General features: G+C 43.5%; 1 protein-coding gene across 3 annotated transcripts in view; it reads right to left on the minus strand.

Annotated features, from left to right (window-relative positions):
• Positions 1–18,586, minus strand: part of hdac4 (histone deacetylase 4) — a 122,658-nt gene that overhangs the window by 41,184 nt on the left and 62,888 nt on the right. For all 3 annotated transcript variants that reach the window (XM_041950205.1, XM_041950204.1, XM_041950206.1), the window contains 8 exons: positions 13,583–13,786; positions 13,312–13,457; positions 12,565–12,715; positions 9,915–10,035; positions 8,368–8,486; positions 779–907; positions 388–494; positions 123–242 (listed from right to left, as the gene is read on the minus strand). In XM_041950205.1, the coding sequence (XP_041806139.1) occupies positions 123–242; positions 388–494; positions 779–907; positions 8,368–8,486; positions 9,915–10,035; positions 12,565–12,715; positions 13,312–13,457; positions 13,583–13,786 (1,097 nt within the window). The remainder of the gene's footprint in view (positions 1–122; positions 243–387; positions 495–778; positions 908–8,367; positions 8,487–9,914; positions 10,036–12,564; positions 12,716–13,311; positions 13,458–13,582; positions 13,787–18,586) is intronic.

The following is an 18,586-nucleotide window of genomic DNA, read 5'->3' on the forward strand; positions in this document are numbered from 1 at the left end:
CTAACGAGGCAGAGACTGTTTACTTTATCAGTTTATTTTCATTAAGGACACCACGATAAAAATTCTTTGGTGTAATTAGTAACACTTGTATCGTTATAATATTGTGCACTGACTATACTCACAGTGCTAGCAGGGCCCGTGGCTGGCAGTCCCAGGGTGATGTTGGGCAGAGAAGGGGAGGTGTAGAGAGAGAGCTGGCTAACTGAACCTTCCCTTGCAGCCAACCTCTGAAGCAGGGAGGCCTGAACACACACAACATTACAGTAAACACTCACAGAGTTTAGACACAAAGTAGACAGTGTTACATACAGTACATTACCACTGTAACTACTGATATCCACATGCACGTATGCAGTCATACACATGGCACTGGCAGCCATCGGTTACCTCTCCTGGGCTGCTGGAGATGGTGACCCCGTTCTCGCTGGGGATGTTACTGGAGCTGTTGTTGGGGGAGCTGGGACCTGAGCCTGGTGCACTGTTGCATGCAGACTCTAGGACACACACAGAGCAGACATATCAGATCTTTCTAACGTGCTGGCCAGGGCCATCAGATTTCTTAAATGAAATATGACTATTATTCCTTGACCTCGATTTTTGTTACAGCCTTTCTGGGATGTATTCATGGAATATACGTACAATAAGACATCCAAAACCTCACTAAAATTACAGATAGTGGCATTACCTTTATATGGCACTTATAAAAGAAAGCCATCAGATACTTCACATCTTTATCATGAAATCAAAACAGAAGATCTCCAGTGACGAGAGTGCTCACCAGCCACGTCTAGGGAGCGCTTCTTAGCAGTAGTGATGGGACCATCTTTCCTTCGGAGCAGAGGGCTGCTGCGGCGCTCTGTCACTTTCTGCTTTAGCCGGGAACGGAGCTTCAGGTTGGGCTCAGAGGCTGACAAGACACAGGGAGGAACAGAGACGTGATGGATATACATGTATCTTATCCCATCCCATCTCACAACTACGTGGATAGAGCTAGGCAAAGTCAGGGTTCCGACAGGACCTCCCAATCTAAAATTATTAACGCGTTGCATCCAAAACCCATAAATGTGAAAATTACAGATTCTCTCTAAACGGTTGGTCTGGCACTTAGCGTTGTGGTAGATTGCTGGGCTGCACAAGTGGGAGCTTGTTCGCGGGCATGTAGCGGGGCTAATGAGCTCGTCCCTATAGGCTACACTGTATGTGTTGGCTGACAGAATCGGGAGCTGAGGTTAGCCATCATCATGTGACAGTGGGAAGCGCTGTAACAAGAGGGGAAGCAGCCAACTGGCAGCTTTCTTGACCCAACGCTTAATGATGCTGCCTCCACGCTCTGCTAATGAACACTGCTTGTTTCCAGACACTTTTAATTACAAAAAACTGCCAGTGTGTGTTTTCATGTTTGTTTGTGTGGGTATGTGTGTACCAGGTTGTTTATTTCTTGGGGCTCTGCACACAACTAATGCTGTCACGATACGGTAATTTTAAACTTTTGATACAACACTAGTATAAAAAACAATACACAATACCTCAAAGTGGCAGGAAAAGACAAAAAATGTCTTAGGCACATAAAATAATATGTTTTCCCTTTTTCTTAATTAACAACCTGCTGTTTCAGAAAAAGTCACAAACCAACACATTTGTAGTAATGTTCATTGTAACAGTTGAGGACCAATTGATTTTCTTCCCCACTGCTTCATCTCTGCAGCCTTTGTAGATTGTAGATCTCTTTTTTTCAACTTGTATAATTAACAGAGATCATATTTTAATTATGCAGCATTGAAAAAGTATCAATGCTTTTGGCAACTTTGCTGACAACAGATGCTGAAGTTCTAGATTTGCGATGGAGCTGTTCTATTGTAGGAAGGGCAGGAAGAAGAAGAGGCAAGCATTCAGTATACAGTACTATGGGAAACTTGTCAGGGTCGGGGATAGGACCTGATCTTTTCTGGCCAATCGTGCTTTGGTGTCTCTATACCAGACTACCCCAGACACGGGCAGCTTTATTCCCTCCTCCGCTGGCTTCCTTCCATTCAATTAGTTGAAGCTGGACGGTTGACCAGCGGCTGACCCTATGCTCGTCCCACGACCTTGTATCAAACAGACCATGCTACATTCATTAGCCTCGCAGAAGGAGCTGGGACTTTTTGGTACAGCCGAGTGGAAGTAATTGATACTTCTTTGTGTACGGTAGCAATTTATTGCATTGTTAAAAGACTCATTCAGGGTTATTACAAACCCTTTGGCTCTTGCTTCCTGTGGCCTTGAACGCTAATCAAGACGAAGTTATACAAAGTTTTAATGTACTACAAAGAGGTGAAAGCACTCATTATTCCTCCTGGTCACGGGGTTGAGATGACCTACTGTGAATCTATAATGTCTAAGTACTTTTTGAAATGCACTTTCAGTTTTGAGGGGAATATTCTGCTGAACTTATAAAACTCAATTATTTAAAAAAGAGCTTCTTCTAAGTGGAGGGCACTCTTCCAAAGTCTTTGTTAAGAGGGCCGGGGTGGGTCAGGATAAAATGCTATGCATTAGCTGAAAGGGAGGAGACAATAGCGGAGGAAAAGACTACGAGAAAAGGAGCATTCAAGTTCAATTTTAGTCAATTTCACAGGGAATTCCAGTAGTTTGACATTCTGACTTTACCACAATTATTGCCATAATTATCATGATATATCCAAAAAACCTACAACTGAAAACCAGATTTCCTTCATTACTTTCTGATATGTTACAAAAAGCATTTGGTGTTGGTTTAATTACTGCTGGGACATTACATGAATGCTGGAATTTGCTGATGAATATTGTTGTAATCGTGCGCCCAAGCATTCAACATTGATTTTAAGCCTGTTTGATTCGAGTGCTTTGAACTTCTCTCAGTGATAACCCCATCATTTTGTTGATGACGAGGAGAGTAAATGAACCATGGTATTGAGAAGTTGGCTGAAATTAGATAACGTCCTAACTACGTTTATTATGTTACCAGCCCAGATGTGACCCACGGTGTTGGAAGTGGAACGCCAGTGCTGAATCATAAACAAACATTTCACATATCCCCTTTGTTATGCTTTACAAATACTAACCAGGTGTCACAGGAAACATTATTAGCCTCTGCTGTGGAGATCTACTGACAGTGGGCTGCAAAGGTGACAGAAACTGTGGCTCTTGTGCATAACCAGAGGAGAAACGAGGCACACAGAGATGGGTGAATGGAGGAGCGGTGCAGGGGGTGTCAAGGTTGTGTCTGTGAGTCATTTAGAAATGGACGGATAAAAAGGAGGTGCAGAGAGAGAGAGAGAGGGACTCTGGATAGAAGATCGTGGAAGGTTAGGAGCACAGTGAAGGAGAAAGAGAAGGAGAAGGAGGGTGAAGTCGGGGTGTGTGTTTGCTGGGCACTGCTCGCCACAGGAGTGTTCACCTCAGGACACAGTGACTTTGAAGGGTGTTAATGCCGACTGGGCAAAAGCACACCAGTGTGCACACGTGCGAACACACTCGCTGCAGAGGGCCCAGACTGGTTTTCCTGCTGATGCTGGCATTTACTGTAGCCCTTTCTCCCTCCTTCACCTCCATCCATCCCCTCCTCTCCCTCCCTTCCTTTTAAGTCTCTCTTTCCCCTAGCATACCTTCCTCTCCCTTTCCTTGTCGAGCTGCTTTTTTTCCTATGCTAAAATACATACGAGCAACCAATTGCAAACGCCTTGTTAGAACATACTTCACTGTCCTACTAAAGAAAAACATGAGAGGTAGAAAATTAGCTGCAACTCTGCAACACACGGTCTTGGGATTATAATGGTAACATTACAAAACAAATTTTCACACTAGCCAAGGGGGGCTGAATTAGAAGCAAGGAAGTGAAATAACACACAAGACCCCTGAATTCAAGGCAGCACTATATATTCCCGTTATGTGCTATGGTTATATGCTCAAAATGCCTTTCTCCACGCGTTCTTTGTCTCTATATGTTATCTCCTCTTACAAGATGCTGTTCAAGAGGAAAATTGCTTTCAAGGTCCCTCGCTAATCCACTCTCACACGTCAAGTCAAGATAGCCATTAAAACGGTACAGAACCCAGTAAAGTCCCTATGCCTACCCGTCTGATGACATATCAATACCAGATTAAACGTCTCAATAAGTGGTGTTTAATATTTCAATAGGGAGTGGAGGAGGAAACGGCTTCCCTGATACAAAACATATTGATCAGTTGCTCATCTGTTTTGACAGATGGGAGTCCCGAGCTGCAAGAATCATGTTGGGGGAAGCCATGCTGCTCTACCAAGAAAGCGCAGAGAGGGAGGGAGGGAGATTTATGGAAATCAATAGAGTAGTTTTCTGAAACTCATCAATGCAGCTTCCCAGAAATATCTTATGCTGATGATACATTAGATAGATAGGTTAGATGGATGTGTAGGTAGACACACAAACAGACAGATTTGTTGTGTTGTGATTAAATGCGTTAATTCTTATGTACTTCTTCAAATTTAAAAATCTAAATATATAACATCTCTCCTGAAGTGAATATGAGCACAGTGACACCGAAGAGCAGGTTTTCCCTCTAATGGTTACAGCTAACCAGCAACCACCTCACCACAGGGACTAAGGTAAATGTATAAAATATCAGACTTTTACCAGTGAGTTTGGTTTAGTTGAATATCTGGAAGTGGTTAGAGTCTGCTGACAAGTTTAACAGTTGCTGAGGACTGAGGTGGCAAAGACTGAATGTTGGATGAGAACAACAAGGAAGTAATCTCCAGTGACATCAGAGGAAATAGGTCTAATCTTGGCTGGTGGGTGTAATGATTGCCTATTATGAAAATCAAGTTTTTAACCTGCCAATATGGTGTTTTTCCACATGTAATGAGTGAAACATGCAGCCACGGCTGAGCATTTCCTGCTTATAACTGCAGTGGACCAATGACAGCCAGGGTCTGATACGCAACATACTGAAGGAACCAACCCCGTCAACTTGCAGAGTGCGGCTATGGTGAGTATCACAGGAGAAGCCAGGTGTAGCTACATTATCAGTATTTTGCAAGCTAAGTTTCTGTATTTTCAAAACGAAGGCAGAGACATGTTCTGTTTTTTGGCTGCAAGGATGCAAAAGGAGTAACGGTGAACCTACATGTATCACCAAAGGATCTGAGGATCTGAGAGCCAAAGCCTTTCTCCAGAGCACGGTATGGCCACATAACTTATAGAAGCCCTGTGCTGTTCCATCCATTTATCCTGGGGAGACAGCGAGCCAACTCGTTGGTAAGTTTATTTTTCTTGTGCTTTATCTGTTGCCTGCGTCCAAACAAATCTGCAGTGTGCCAGATAATGTTAGCCAACGTTAGGCTGCCAAGTTACATGATGATTCACGTTGAATGCTGACAGGACATTTTTTATGGCTTGTGGGTGTTGACAAAGGAAGTTAGGGCAAACGTTAGTCAAAACAGTTTGTCAGGTAGCTAAGCTGATGATGAGGTTTGTGTGTTTGATGAGCAGAGGTTGTAGGCGAGCGGCGGAGGGATGGGTGGAGATAGAGGTGGATACTGCTTAGATCTGTGCATACTGCATAAAGGCAAAGGTGCAGTTACATCTAAGCCAATGAAAGGCATGAAGAGAATTTTTTTCATGGAGAAAAACTTCTATATATGAACAGAGATGAGTTTATAGAGGTTTAATCAATGCATGGAGAGGAAATTTAAAAGCTGGGTGGAAGGGAGACGACCATCGTAATTGCCAATATTTTGTATTGTTCTCAAGTGAAACACAGACCCACAACCTCACCAGCTGTACTGGAAATGTACAGATTTGTACTGGATTACACAAAGAACATGGAAGTTCTCTGCTTTATATGGACATCTTGCAGGATCTAAATGCTCAGTGCACAGTGTGGCATGGGAATGTGTGTGTGTGAGTGACAGTGTGTGAAAGGGTGGGGGATAAAAAGGGGTCAGCATGACAAGTCTGCGTCTGTCATGAGGTCCTAACAGACTTCCTGTCGCAGCATTCAAAGTGGCCCTCTGTGCTCTCGGAGCCATGATCACAAAGCCTCTCAGACTTGGACAATGAGCCCGTTTGTAACATACTGTCTGCCTGGCCTCGCTTCTTCATGTACATTTCAATTTGAATTTACACGCATACATCACCAACATAGATCACTACCGGCGCAAACGTCACGTGTGACAGCTCCAGTCGTCAGAGCGGAGCACAACTGTGGTGACCACTGTCACTCACTTCTTCCTGAGCACAGCTCGTCTCTCTATCTGCCCGTCTGATCGGATCCATGACACAACAGTTCCTCAGCGGCAGTATGTGCGCACATGTCAGTGTTCCCTCACCGCCCCTCGCAACTGACACAAAGACAAAGAACTCTTAAACTCCATTTCTCCTCAAAATATGTCATTTTTATTTCCAGATGCACAGCAGAATGCTTCACTATAGCGCCTGCTGTACTTTATGTCAGTATGGACTTGTAAATATTTCTCAGCACCACTGGCACCACAAGAAATTTCTGAATTACATTTGAGTGTCCCTGAAAGTTGAAACTTGCAGTCTCAGGTCGTGTGCCAGGGTAAATCATTCCTGCCTCCAGCTCACAGCAGGTGGGCAGGAGTGGAGAGTACACAGAGCCTGGCCTCCAGCTGTGAAAGCAGGCAGCGATGCTGCCAAAGCAGCTGCTGACACTAAGTGAACAATCACAGCTTGGCCGTACTTGACATGGACAGAAGGACGGAGAAATAACTGGCTGATGCATCCAAAAGGCAGGAACTGTGGTTTTTACGTGCTTCCTAGGACACTTCTCAGAGTATTCAAGGGTTGTTTTGTGGAACAGTGTGATCTCTGACGTCTGTGAAGGGGCCTGGCTGAATCTGTGTAAAATAGACTAAAACAGGAGACGAGCCAAGTGACGTTTAAAAGGAACCTCTTTGTTTAGCAAAACTGAGCAAACTGCAAATATTCCACTTTCGTTAAAGGATAACTTTCGTTTTTTACAACCTGGACCTTATTTCTAACATTAAATACGACCATTTACTCACCCAGACAACTTTGGTGGCATTTGGAGTCGTTTTGAAGAAATTAGCCCCAGAGGAGCGGCGCGTATATCCGTATAATGCGAGTACTCGGGGCCTCCATGCGCAGCCTCTATATAACGCATAATCTGCTGCGAAACCCGTTCATATTCCAATATTTTGTTATGATATGCTGGTGCTATTCCCCTCTGAGCCCGTGGTGGCATGTTATCGATATCCGGCGTCTCTAGACAGCTACCTCTGATGTGGATGATGTCACTACCGAACGCCGCATGCTGCGAGCAGCCAGCCACAACACGGCTGACTCTGCGGCGGTTGGCTACGAATACGCAATAACGAACCATAGCTGTGCCAAACTACAGCTAAACTGGCCGACCGCCGGTTCAGAGGGGAATAGCACCAGCGTATCATAACAAAATATTGGAATATGAACGGGTTTCGTCGCAGATTATGCGTTATATAGAGGCTGCACATGGATGCCCCGAGTACTCGCATTATACGGATATACGCGCCGCTCCTCTGTGGCTAATTTCTTCAAAACGACTCCAAATGCCACCAAAGTTGTCTGGGTGAGTAAATGGTCGTACTTAATGCTAGAAATAAGGTCCAGGTTGTAAAAAACGAAAGTTATCCTTTAACTGTAAGACCTTGAAAGCAGGAAAGATTTAGTTTTAGAATTATTTAGAGTAACTTCCTTGCGTCTCAAAGAAACAGTCAGAGGCACAACCCTCTTGTATAACTGCAGAACTGTCATTTCTACATTTTTTGCACAGATTAGAGAAAACAAGATCTAATGTGTTAATGAGCGAGCTTTACAGGAGCTGACAGGTGGGTTTTGTGACTTTTGGCCAGAGCTTGGCGAGCGGTTTTCCCATGCATCCTTGATATGCTAAGCTAAGCTAACAGGCTCCTGACTCCAGAGACATGTAAGTAGCATCAATCTCCCATTTAACTTTCAGCAAAAATGCAAAGGCGGCACATTTCTTCTTCCTTTAAGGCATTTTTTTAAACTGATTTTAAGGTTTTAAGGTTTCTATTATTCTACTGGTTCCACTTCCCATCCAGCCATCCTCATTTACATTAGAGTGGTTCAAAAGACCTCAGAAAATAACCTTTGTTATCCTTTCTATTTTTTAGGGGGGATAATATTTGAGGGGCTAATTTTAATCCTCCAGTGGCTGACTCCTGGTTCATTTGCCTGACTCCGAAACCCAATAAGCCATTTCAATTGCTAATAAAGGGAAAAGGAAGATTAGGGCGTCCTTTCAGGCATGCAATGGTTTGAAGAGGTGGAGGAATATGGATGTCAGTAACAATGCCGTAGAAAAACCACAGTGCATTATGTACCTGTTTTGCGGAGAGGAAAGTCGTCTTTTGAGTCGTATGTGCCCAGCATCGGGTGGGTGTACGCTGACAATGCTGTTTGAGGAGGAGAGCTCTGGTCCAAAGAGCTGTGCTGGGTTTTTCTACCGAGAAAACATAAAATATATATGAAATACATCAGTACAATGTGCAGCATGTCAGGTAAGGTCTGGCTCCATGTGCTTGCCAAGCTTGTTGTATACCTACTTTACCTTAACAGGCATTGCACAGACACACAAAAGGACAAAGACCGCTTCCTTCTCCTTCCCCAAGGTCAACACTTTAAAGGACACAACAGAGTGTGGACAACAATGTGGGTGGAAAAAAGAAAGCAACAAAGAAAAGAGAGAAGCATCCTCTGCTTATCACCTTCAGCCAACAAAGAGAGCGAGGCCTCGTTTTGGAGGAGGTGAGAGATGAAGGATGAAAGGAGATGTGAGGCTAAATAAATGTATGGAAGAACTGAGGACAAAGTAAACAAATGGGAGAAATGGCGACGATGGCGACAATGACAGAAAAACCGGTCTCCTCAGTGATGGCACACTCTTCAGATTGATCTATCATCTCCTGCCTTGGCAGAAATGTCTGACGGCTTTAAGCCTTTTCAAATATTTAAAGAGCAGGAGAGGTGCCATTGTCTTTCCTCTATGCCCACTTCAAACACACGCACACATACACAAACACACCTCAAAGGGAACCGGCTGTCAATCCCCCGACTACAAACGTTGTCAGAGAGAAGCTTCGTTCCTTCAGCGTTTTCTCTTTAGTTTGACTCGGAGGCAGCTGGCAAGGACTCTCAGAGACGCTAATGTTGCTGTTGGTAACTTCTTTCACACTCAGGAACACTCAACAGAGTTCACAACACCACAAGGTCTGCCATGTTTGCAAAGCCACGATGAGGAGAGACTTTTATCGCTCATTATTGTGGCTTTTATGGCTGATATTTTCCCAGTGTGGCATTTATTTTTTTATCTTGAGATGAGAAAAGGCAAAAGCGAAAAGGCTTATAAAAATACAAAACAAACAAAAACAATGCACTCTGATATTTGATATCTCGCGAATGTACGGTTTCATCTGTGTGGAATGTTTCTGACTTCTCTTCAACCCAAAAAATGCAAAATTATACTGCACCATGCTAACTGAAAAGGTTAGTATGAAAGAGAAAAAAATAACAAGTTGTTGTCCTTCGCCTGCTTTCTGTAGAACTATGCATTTTATAGACATAAAAATATTTGATTTTCTAACCATAATGCCAAGCTCATGGTTTGTTTGCTTTCAAAAGAAAAAAATGCACTTTTTAGATGATGAAGGTTGCTGACAGGATGCACATTTATAATTCCAGGCAGTTGGGTGACATGACGAGTTGCATACAGAGTGCAGGAAAGCTCAGCCCTGTTTGTTCCTGTCTATTCCTCACAAATAAATTTGAAATCTGAATTTCCACTTAATATCACTGAAATTCTTCACTGGAGCACAACCAGTCACATCCCAAGCCGAAAGCGCTTCTGCAGTGAATGGGCTGTGACACTCACCCATACCAAAAGCGGGGGTCGCTGGGCAGACCGTGGTTGAGGTTTCGCTGAGCCAGCGCTTTCTTCTTGTTCAGGACAAACTCCTGAAGTCGCATCTTGACCTCTGTACTGGCGACTGCACCTGACAGAGACACAGACAGACATGGATAGTTCAGTAAGCAAAGTTTTGTACACTTTTCCTCATTACTCTATTCATCACGCCATACTAAAAACACGCCCTTCAGTGCCTCAGCAGCACCGTACGCTCCTGTCCAATCTGTGACACTAACATGAAGATTATAACAGCATCCATCCGTACTTTGACAGATAATGGGTTTCTCCCTACATACAGAGTGCACACGCTCTTGCATCAGACTCCACAGAGACGACGGCAGCGCCGTTAACTCGCACATCATGAGTTTCACTCAGCTCCCGGTCTCTGCTCAATTACCACCCTCATTCGGTAGCTACGAACAAACTGTACAGGGAGGGAGACGTGGATGAGCGAGAGGGGATGAGAGACCGAAAGAAAATATGAGGAGCCGAGTGTGGAGTGCAGTGAAGGGGGCAAAAAAAAAAAAAAAAAAAAATAGGTGTTTTGAAAATACAGGAGGAGGTGTGTTTTTCTAAGAATGTGACACTGTGAGTGATAACAGGTGATGTGTCAAGCCTCAGAGGGTGTGTGGTAAATACAGCATGTGAGGGTGACAGCAGCTAATATATGCTCCCTAAATCACAGCGCATCTGGAAGTGCTGACATCCCAATATATCCGCTTAGCCACTGAAGCAAATTGGCTTTTATGAGACTGCCTTCTATGCAATTTATTGCAGTACTTAACAAAGCTCCCTCTGTTTACAACCCAATGCTCTTTCCAAAGACGTCAAACTGTAGGCTCGCTTTGCCCAGCAGAGGATGGCTGAGGAAAAGGACTTTACTGGCAGAAAATCGCAGCTCCAAACGTGGGTCCACCATTAAGTACATTTAGAAGGATCTGTGCTGAAAACCCAATCATAGCTTGCCAAAAACAACCCACATCAGAGCATTTTACAGCCATACTAACAATAATCAATCATGATTGACTGAGAAACTTTACTACACGAATAAAGTAGGAAATGTCTGTCGTCATACTTGTCTTCACTAATGCATGGCTCATACTAATGAGAAATATGAACTACAAGCACTGACTTAACAGTGGTTTAAGTGAGCCATTTCTCCTCATTAGTATGCACATGTATGCAGCTGTTTTCAAAACATAACCAGGCCAATTACAACATTTATGCTACGTGTGGTCCATGTAAATGTGTACATACAGACTCCAGCATGTTGAAAGGAAGCACCTTCACCACAGAGCCATTCAAATCCGTTCAGTGAGGCAGGGTTATGTATCTAGCACTGTTCAGTGACAAGGCAGCTCAAAGTGCTTTACATAGTGGCTCAAGTCTTTCATGCTGCCTTCTATTTATGCAGCATAAAATAAATACAGGAACAAGGAAAGTAATTTGACACAAAACGGCCAGACATTTCCTCCTGACAGAAAAATATGCAATTGTGTCAAAGCCCATTTGAGTATTAATATCAGGACTGCTTTATCTGTCAGTCTATGACAGCAGCATGACTCATTGCATGATAGGTACCATCAGCAATCGCAAATCCTAATAAAAATATATTAGAGTGACTTTGGTTGAAAGAGTCAGGTCATCAGTTTGATTTTACCTCTAAATAAAGTTGTTCAGATAATCTCAGTAAGCGGTTTCATCATAAAAGATGCAATGATGGCTGAAGCAACAAAAATAAGACCCAAGTTGAAATGACCACAACTATTCATTAGAGGGACGCACAGATAAATGGATGAAGTCAAATCACACTGAACTGCCAGGTTTCATTTTATTGCTAGGAAACGAGAACTAATTCTAAAAAACGAGGGCCATGTGTGCCACTTGAATGGCTTGCTCCTCTCAGCTTGTCTTGGCCGTCTCCTTCTGATATTCCCTGCGGTAAAGGTGTGAGGGCAGGCTGTTCTGACTGCTGGGCCACAAGGACCGGTGCTGTGACAGAGGGTCTGGAAGGGCCAAGGCTCTCTGACACCTGCTGCGATAAAATGCGACAGTGCCTCAGCACAGCAACAGCAGATGTTGGCAGTGTTAAGGAGATGGAGAGTGAATATATGCTAAGTCAGACATGACAGCTTCATTTAGAGCTTGATGCTGATCAACAAGTATTCCCACCAATACACACAAGCAACTGAGAGTTTCGCTTAACATTTTAATTTTAATATAATTAGCCTGAAAAATGCATTAAAATGACTAAAAATGACTATACCTATGTTACATATTTTCTTGTGTACTTACATTAACCCAAATGTTTCCAACAGTGTTAAAACCCAGAGAAATTCGCAATTTTATTCGAGGTAATGGTGCATTTCATTTTGCCGTCTGTCAAGAGTGTTGTATCCTTTTTACCCACTACATTTGCTTAAATTTTCGTGGAAACATTGGAAACACCAGATCATACGTCAGAGAATAAGGAAGGAAGTCAGCGAGTCACTTCCAATGAAGACAACAACTCCAATATTTACACTACTTCACGACGTCATCAAACTACACCCTTTGTTTTCATCGTTTGGACTGAGAGAGACTTCTTTCATTTTCTTGAAACAATCACGCCACTTACTCTCCTGTCCCCTGTCCTTGTTCTTGAGCTGCTGGAGTTTGTATTCCCGCTGCTGCTTCTCCAGCTCCTGCTCATGACGCTGCTGCTCCATCTTCCTCTGGTGCTCCAACAGCTCTTGTTGGTGCTTGAGTGCCAGTAAATCCTGTTGGTGCTGGTGGAAAGAGAAACAAGAGCACTGAAGGAAGAAGGAGCGCGAGGAGGGGTTGAAAACATCGAAACTGAGGAGACTTTGTTTTGACAAGGTGCAGCCACGGTCCATCGTAAAGAATCAATGTGACATGACATCAACAAGCAGAGTGAAATAATGAGCACCATGCTTAACTGGAGACTGAGCAGACTGGAGCGCACGCAGCAGAGTTATTTTCATGCCAGACCGACCGTCCTTATTGGCCGATTTTGTGGTCGTGGCAACACCAGTGAGGCTTTTTAGCAAAGTGAGACATGCGCGCACACACACACACATACAAGGTCTACAGGGGCCAAGGTTCCCATGGAGATGACTAAGCAGCAAAATACTGCCACCAGATCAAATTACACCACCGTACTCACATCACTTAAGTGTACACATGCTTCCTCCTGTCCTCTGCTGCTGGTGTATTTCTGCTGAGTGCAGTCCTACAGTGGTTGTATCCAGGGAAGGACTCCCTCCTCACTCCTCATCCCCACACACACACACACACACACACACACACACACTCTCATATTTGGAGAAGAGAGGTGATGCTCTCAGCTCCTCCCTCACCTCACCTTGATATGTTCCTGCAGCTGGACCTCATGTTGTCGCGACAGCTGTTCATGCTGCCTCTGGAACTCAGCGATCAGTAGCTGTCTCTGGAGCTGCTGCTTGTGTTTTAGAGCTACCAGCTCCTGCTGCAGTTGCTGCTCCTGGTGGTCTATGGGAGATTTTTAAGACTTAATCCTTCATGAACGTCTGGTGCGAGGGGTGTGTTTGTATCAAATAACCAGGAAATGACTTTTTAACCAACACACTTGACAACCAGAGATTATCCCCACTTACTAATGACTGAGCCACGGCCTGGCTCGGACGACACGGGACAAGCTGTGGATGCGGGCGGTGTAGGGTGGGGTTGGGGAACCAGGCCGAATGGGGGCTGCTGGTGATGGTGGTGGTGGGGGTGGTCCACTACGCGCAGGTCCATGGGAAGGATGGCTGTGGTGGTGGGGGGCACCTGCATGGGCAGTGCTGCCGTGCTCACGTCCACTGGAAGAGGAGGCCAGAAGAGTGGGGGAAGAACAAGCACAAACAGGTGGAGTTTGTTTAAAGCATGATGCAATCAAGTATTTACAATGCAGATTTCATGACTCAAAACACTTGAAACACAGGCTAAACAATTAACTGCAAAAAGAATCACAAAGCCAACTACAACTACGACAGGTCAACACTCACACATGCTGTCCAATCTGTTTATATAAAAAATAAAAAAAATGACAATACAACCACGATTCCACAAAAGCTGGCAAGCTGTGCAAAAGATAAGTTAAACAGAATGTGATAATTTGATCCCTTTACATTCAATTGAAAACAGCACAAAGACAATACATTTAATGTCTGACCTCATCATTGATCAGTTTGATTTTTTAAATATCTGTTTATTCTGAATTTGATGCAGCAACACGTTTCAAACGAGTTGGGACAGGAGCAACTAAAGACTGGGAAAGTTGTGGAACGCTCCAAAAACACCTGTTTGGATCATTCCACAGGTAAACAGGTTGATTGGTAACAGGTGATAGTATCATGATTGGGTATGAGAGGAGCATCCTGGAAAGGCTCAGTAGCTCACAAGCAAGGATGGAACGAGGTTCATCACTTTGTGAACACATGATTGTATAAAGGATGTCACTACGTGAGCTCAGAAACACTTTGTAAAACCACTGTGGGTAAACACAGCTGGTTTGAAAATGGTTGCAGTCTGTTATTATTTACATCGTACACAGCATCTAAACCTTTTTGGAATCAGAGTTGTGCATAAAAGGGAAGACTCCCAGAGAGATATGTGCTTCATGTCTGCTTTCTACAGTTACACTTTATACTGTATGTAGAGATTACCATCTTAGCCACAAAATGTGCCTCTGTGTACAACATGTGCGTGTCTCTGCCCTGAAGATTTTGACCCCAGCAGCAGATTTGTCTCTGAGGGTTGCAGAGTTCAACTTGGCAGGAAAAAATGACATTCTTACTGCGGTGTTTCCACGTATTGAGTTGGAGAGCCTCGACACAGCTAAAAGGACAGTCTCCTGGGTGAGCTATTAAAGAAGAGACTTAGAGGAAATAGAAAATTCATGTAATTTCTTCCCAGAATATCTGTTTATAGTTTGATTACATAATTAATTCAAGGTCCAAGCTGTTTAATATCCTTTGATAGCAGCCAAAATATCCTGTCCTCCCTGATCCAAATAAAGACACATGAACACTTGTTACATCAGCTGTCTGGACACTGCAGCCTTGACTGTTGCACTCTGCATTACACTTCACACTGGCTGCGGTTGCTCGTCGTGTTGGCAAACTAAGGACTTAAGCCTGTTTTAGAGTTGTACACATTGGGTAAGAGCATTAGCAAAACACTAAAAACACAAAATGTGTCTGTGATTTAGAGAGCCTGAGATCATCAGAGTGACAGTCTGTGCTGTGGCGGGAGCAGAGTGTATAAGAAGCCTCCCTCATACACTGTTTACACACATTCATGCAAACATCATTCTCAGAGAAACCCTGCACCCACACTTTCACGCATTTTCTGAACACAAATGACAAAACAGACAAGCACACACGGTTACAGTGATGAAACATGGCAGCAGAGGGCAAAAACAATCCCCCTGAAACATGAGTTTTGCAGCAGGGATTTGCTGACACGCATGCAGACTTACTGTGTGTATTTGTGTGTGTGTGTGTGTGTGTGTGTGTGTGTGTGTGTGTGTGTGTGTGTGTGTGTGTGTGTGTGTGTGTGTGTGTGTGTGTGTGTGTTTCCACTGTCACTGTGTTTATGTGAGCAGTAACACTACTGCTCGCTGTAAGTCCAATGCTGACGGTGTACTGTATGGTTGTGCTCTGGGGTGTGTGTGTGTATGTCTGCTACAGAGAAGCAAAGTTGTGTCTGATGTTGAAGGAGATGGATTCCCAGAGCTATCACACATCTGAGCGGATACAGACAATACAGCCAAAATCCACACACTCTGTATCGTCACCATCTACACAGATGCTGCACAAACACACAGGGTTACACATAAAACGAAAAAGGTCACAAGTATGAGCCCTACAAATGTCATGCCCGACACAAAAATATAACAACTGCTTGTGTTACAGTCCTTATGTTGCATTTAATCCGTTTCATTTATTCTGCTTCATCCAAATAATCCAGTGAAGTAGCACAGGTCGGTAGTGCTGTGAAAACATGTATACTAAGAGCAAACGAAGAGTAATATCCCTACATCAACATGGTTGACATGCAAAAACTAGAGCATTAGGGCAAGATTATTTCCCCAAAGCAAGCAAACAACACAGCAGTTTACCCACAAACAGTAACCTGACTGTATAACCTGACTACACAACACTGGAAAAACAAGAACAAATGCAAACAAAATGCTTGCCATCTTTAAAGCCTTGATACGTAACTGGAATAGGGCTTTATTTTAAATACTTTCAGGCTTGATTTTTCAGTCACAAACTGGCAGTGCTGGTACAAATAGAGATGGTAGGCAGCATGAGCTTTACACATGTAGGTGTGTGAAAGTTTAATTTAGGCTACATCAAGATAAACCAGTTAAAACATGATAAACCAGATCTCTAGTTTAAGTTGCAGTGTGTTACGAAAACACAATCATTTTCACGGAGAAGCTAGGAAGGCTTTACCGTTGTGCATGTCTCCAAACTCATGTAACCAAATCAGTTCTCAGTTTGGTGCTTGATATCTGAACTCATGATCAAACCCTCATCCAGTCTTTTCTGATCGATATCTGCTCCATAGAGAACCACCTTGCACCACACCAAGCCCTCTGCCAGTCATCAATACCCTGAAACCAGTGGAGAGCGTCTCATCATCCTATCATGGATGTCCTGGTATCCCCAGTGACCAATGAGGTGGCAATGGAGTTGCAGTTACTTGCTGAGATAGCCAATGACATCTTTGGTACCAGGCAGGTTTTCAGTGTGGGAGGAAACTTAACACCACCCAACGGGACAGCAGGGAGAGAAGAAAGGGTGTGGCCGGGCCAGACATGCTGGTGCTTCGCTGGTGTGTGTGTGTGTGTGTGTGTGTGTGTGTGTGTTATTGTATCACTGTACTTCTTAGGGCTTGTTAAAATGTTGGATGTTAGAAATTAATTTGAAAACTCACTTTGAAAAGATGAAAGGCTAAAGAGCGTGGGTTCAATGTACCGAGGCAACAAAAATCCCACTCATGTGATGTGTTGATAATCTAAACATGCAGTGTTCATCATGTCGATAAAAATCAGATGCTTAAATCAACATTTATTATGCAGATTAATCCATTTAAAAAAAATCTTTTTCAGGGTTTCAGGTTAGACGTGTACCAAGGAAGCCGTGTGCAAATGTGCATCAAAATGATTCCTGGACCTCTGACCTACAAACTTGTATGTTTCACTTCCAGATTAACAAGCTATAGAAAGACAGCCACATCAGAAAACGCCACTGTTTGTCATTCTCGCTCTAAACAATTGGTGCCAATCATCCGTGTTATCTAAACAAAGCCTTTCCCAGTGAACCGTGGTAAACTTTCAGCCCACCACCTCCCACATTCGCCGTACACGCATGCATTTACACACACATGCCTGTTAACTGTTAACACACATATTTAATAAGCAGTAAACAACAAGGTCAAACAAAACCTTCTGTTGGGTCAGTGCACTTCAAAGGGCGTGCCACCCTTTCAGAGGCATACCGGCACCGGCTATTCCTGCACCACCGTGCCAACATGCATAGAGCATCACATCAATTAACGCCTTTTATACCGTATTTTTTCCCATACAGACTTGTATCGACAAGGCTGGCCCCTGGAGTTAGCCTAGCACTCGCTCTCAACGCCACACTATTTATGTACGGTTCCCCAAGTGCTTTACTCAGTAAGCATGCCACAGGCTTCACAAGGGCTGTTTGTCTTAGCAGAGACAAATGGGGTTCCCACCCTCAAAACTACAACACAACAAATTTACACATTCTGCTCCTGCGCTTCGTCATGCAACAACAAAATCTGAACAGTCCTTTTGGGAAAATGAAGGGCAAATACACAAAAAGTAATTTATGGCTTTTACTGTGAACAAACACAGTTTTGACTTGAGCAATGAAGTTATTAAACAATCACCTCAATAGAGTACACTAAAATGGATACTGACACCTGCATCTACACAAATCTTTTTTGTACACTTGTGTATGTGCAGTAATATACACATGTTGTTGTATTTATTATGATATTTTCTGGAAGTATGGCTGTAATCTGTGTGTGCATAAATTCAAATATTGTATTTCTACTTGTTTTATGCTGTTAACACGGCTGGTTACTTACAGACCGGCCATCAATGGCCGGCTGCAAGACTGAAGCAAGGCATTACAGCCACCTATCCTTAAGCTGAGGGCCACAGAGGGAGAGAGATGGAGAGGAAGAGGAAGAGGAAGGTGGTGCAAACACTGCTCACACCAGCTCTTCAGAGGCTAAGCACACTGGCTGGCACATCACACTGTTCGGAGTCTCATAGCCATCTGCAGGTTGTGAAATTGGCTACGCACAAAAGTATTTAGGAGCTTCTGATATCGTTGATGGATCGTCAATGTGTCAACACTGCAGTCTATACCTGAACTGCACACACTTGTTCTCAGTCACCTGCCAATGCTTTTACTTCTTTAGTTTAATCTTTTTGGTTAAATTTACATGACATGAAAAGGGAGGACTTTGGATCAAAGGTTTCAGGGTGCAGAGCTGTTTCAGACTGCAAAACTGGTGCACGATATGAGATATGAAAATATATTAAATTTTCAAAATCAATAGTTATCAGA

Source organism: Chelmon rostratus, chromosome 13, assembly GCF_017976325.1.
Source record: "Chelmon rostratus isolate fCheRos1 chromosome 13, fCheRos1.pri, whole genome shotgun sequence".
Taxonomy (NCBI): domain Eukaryota; kingdom Metazoa; phylum Chordata; class Actinopteri; order Chaetodontiformes; family Chaetodontidae; genus Chelmon; species Chelmon rostratus.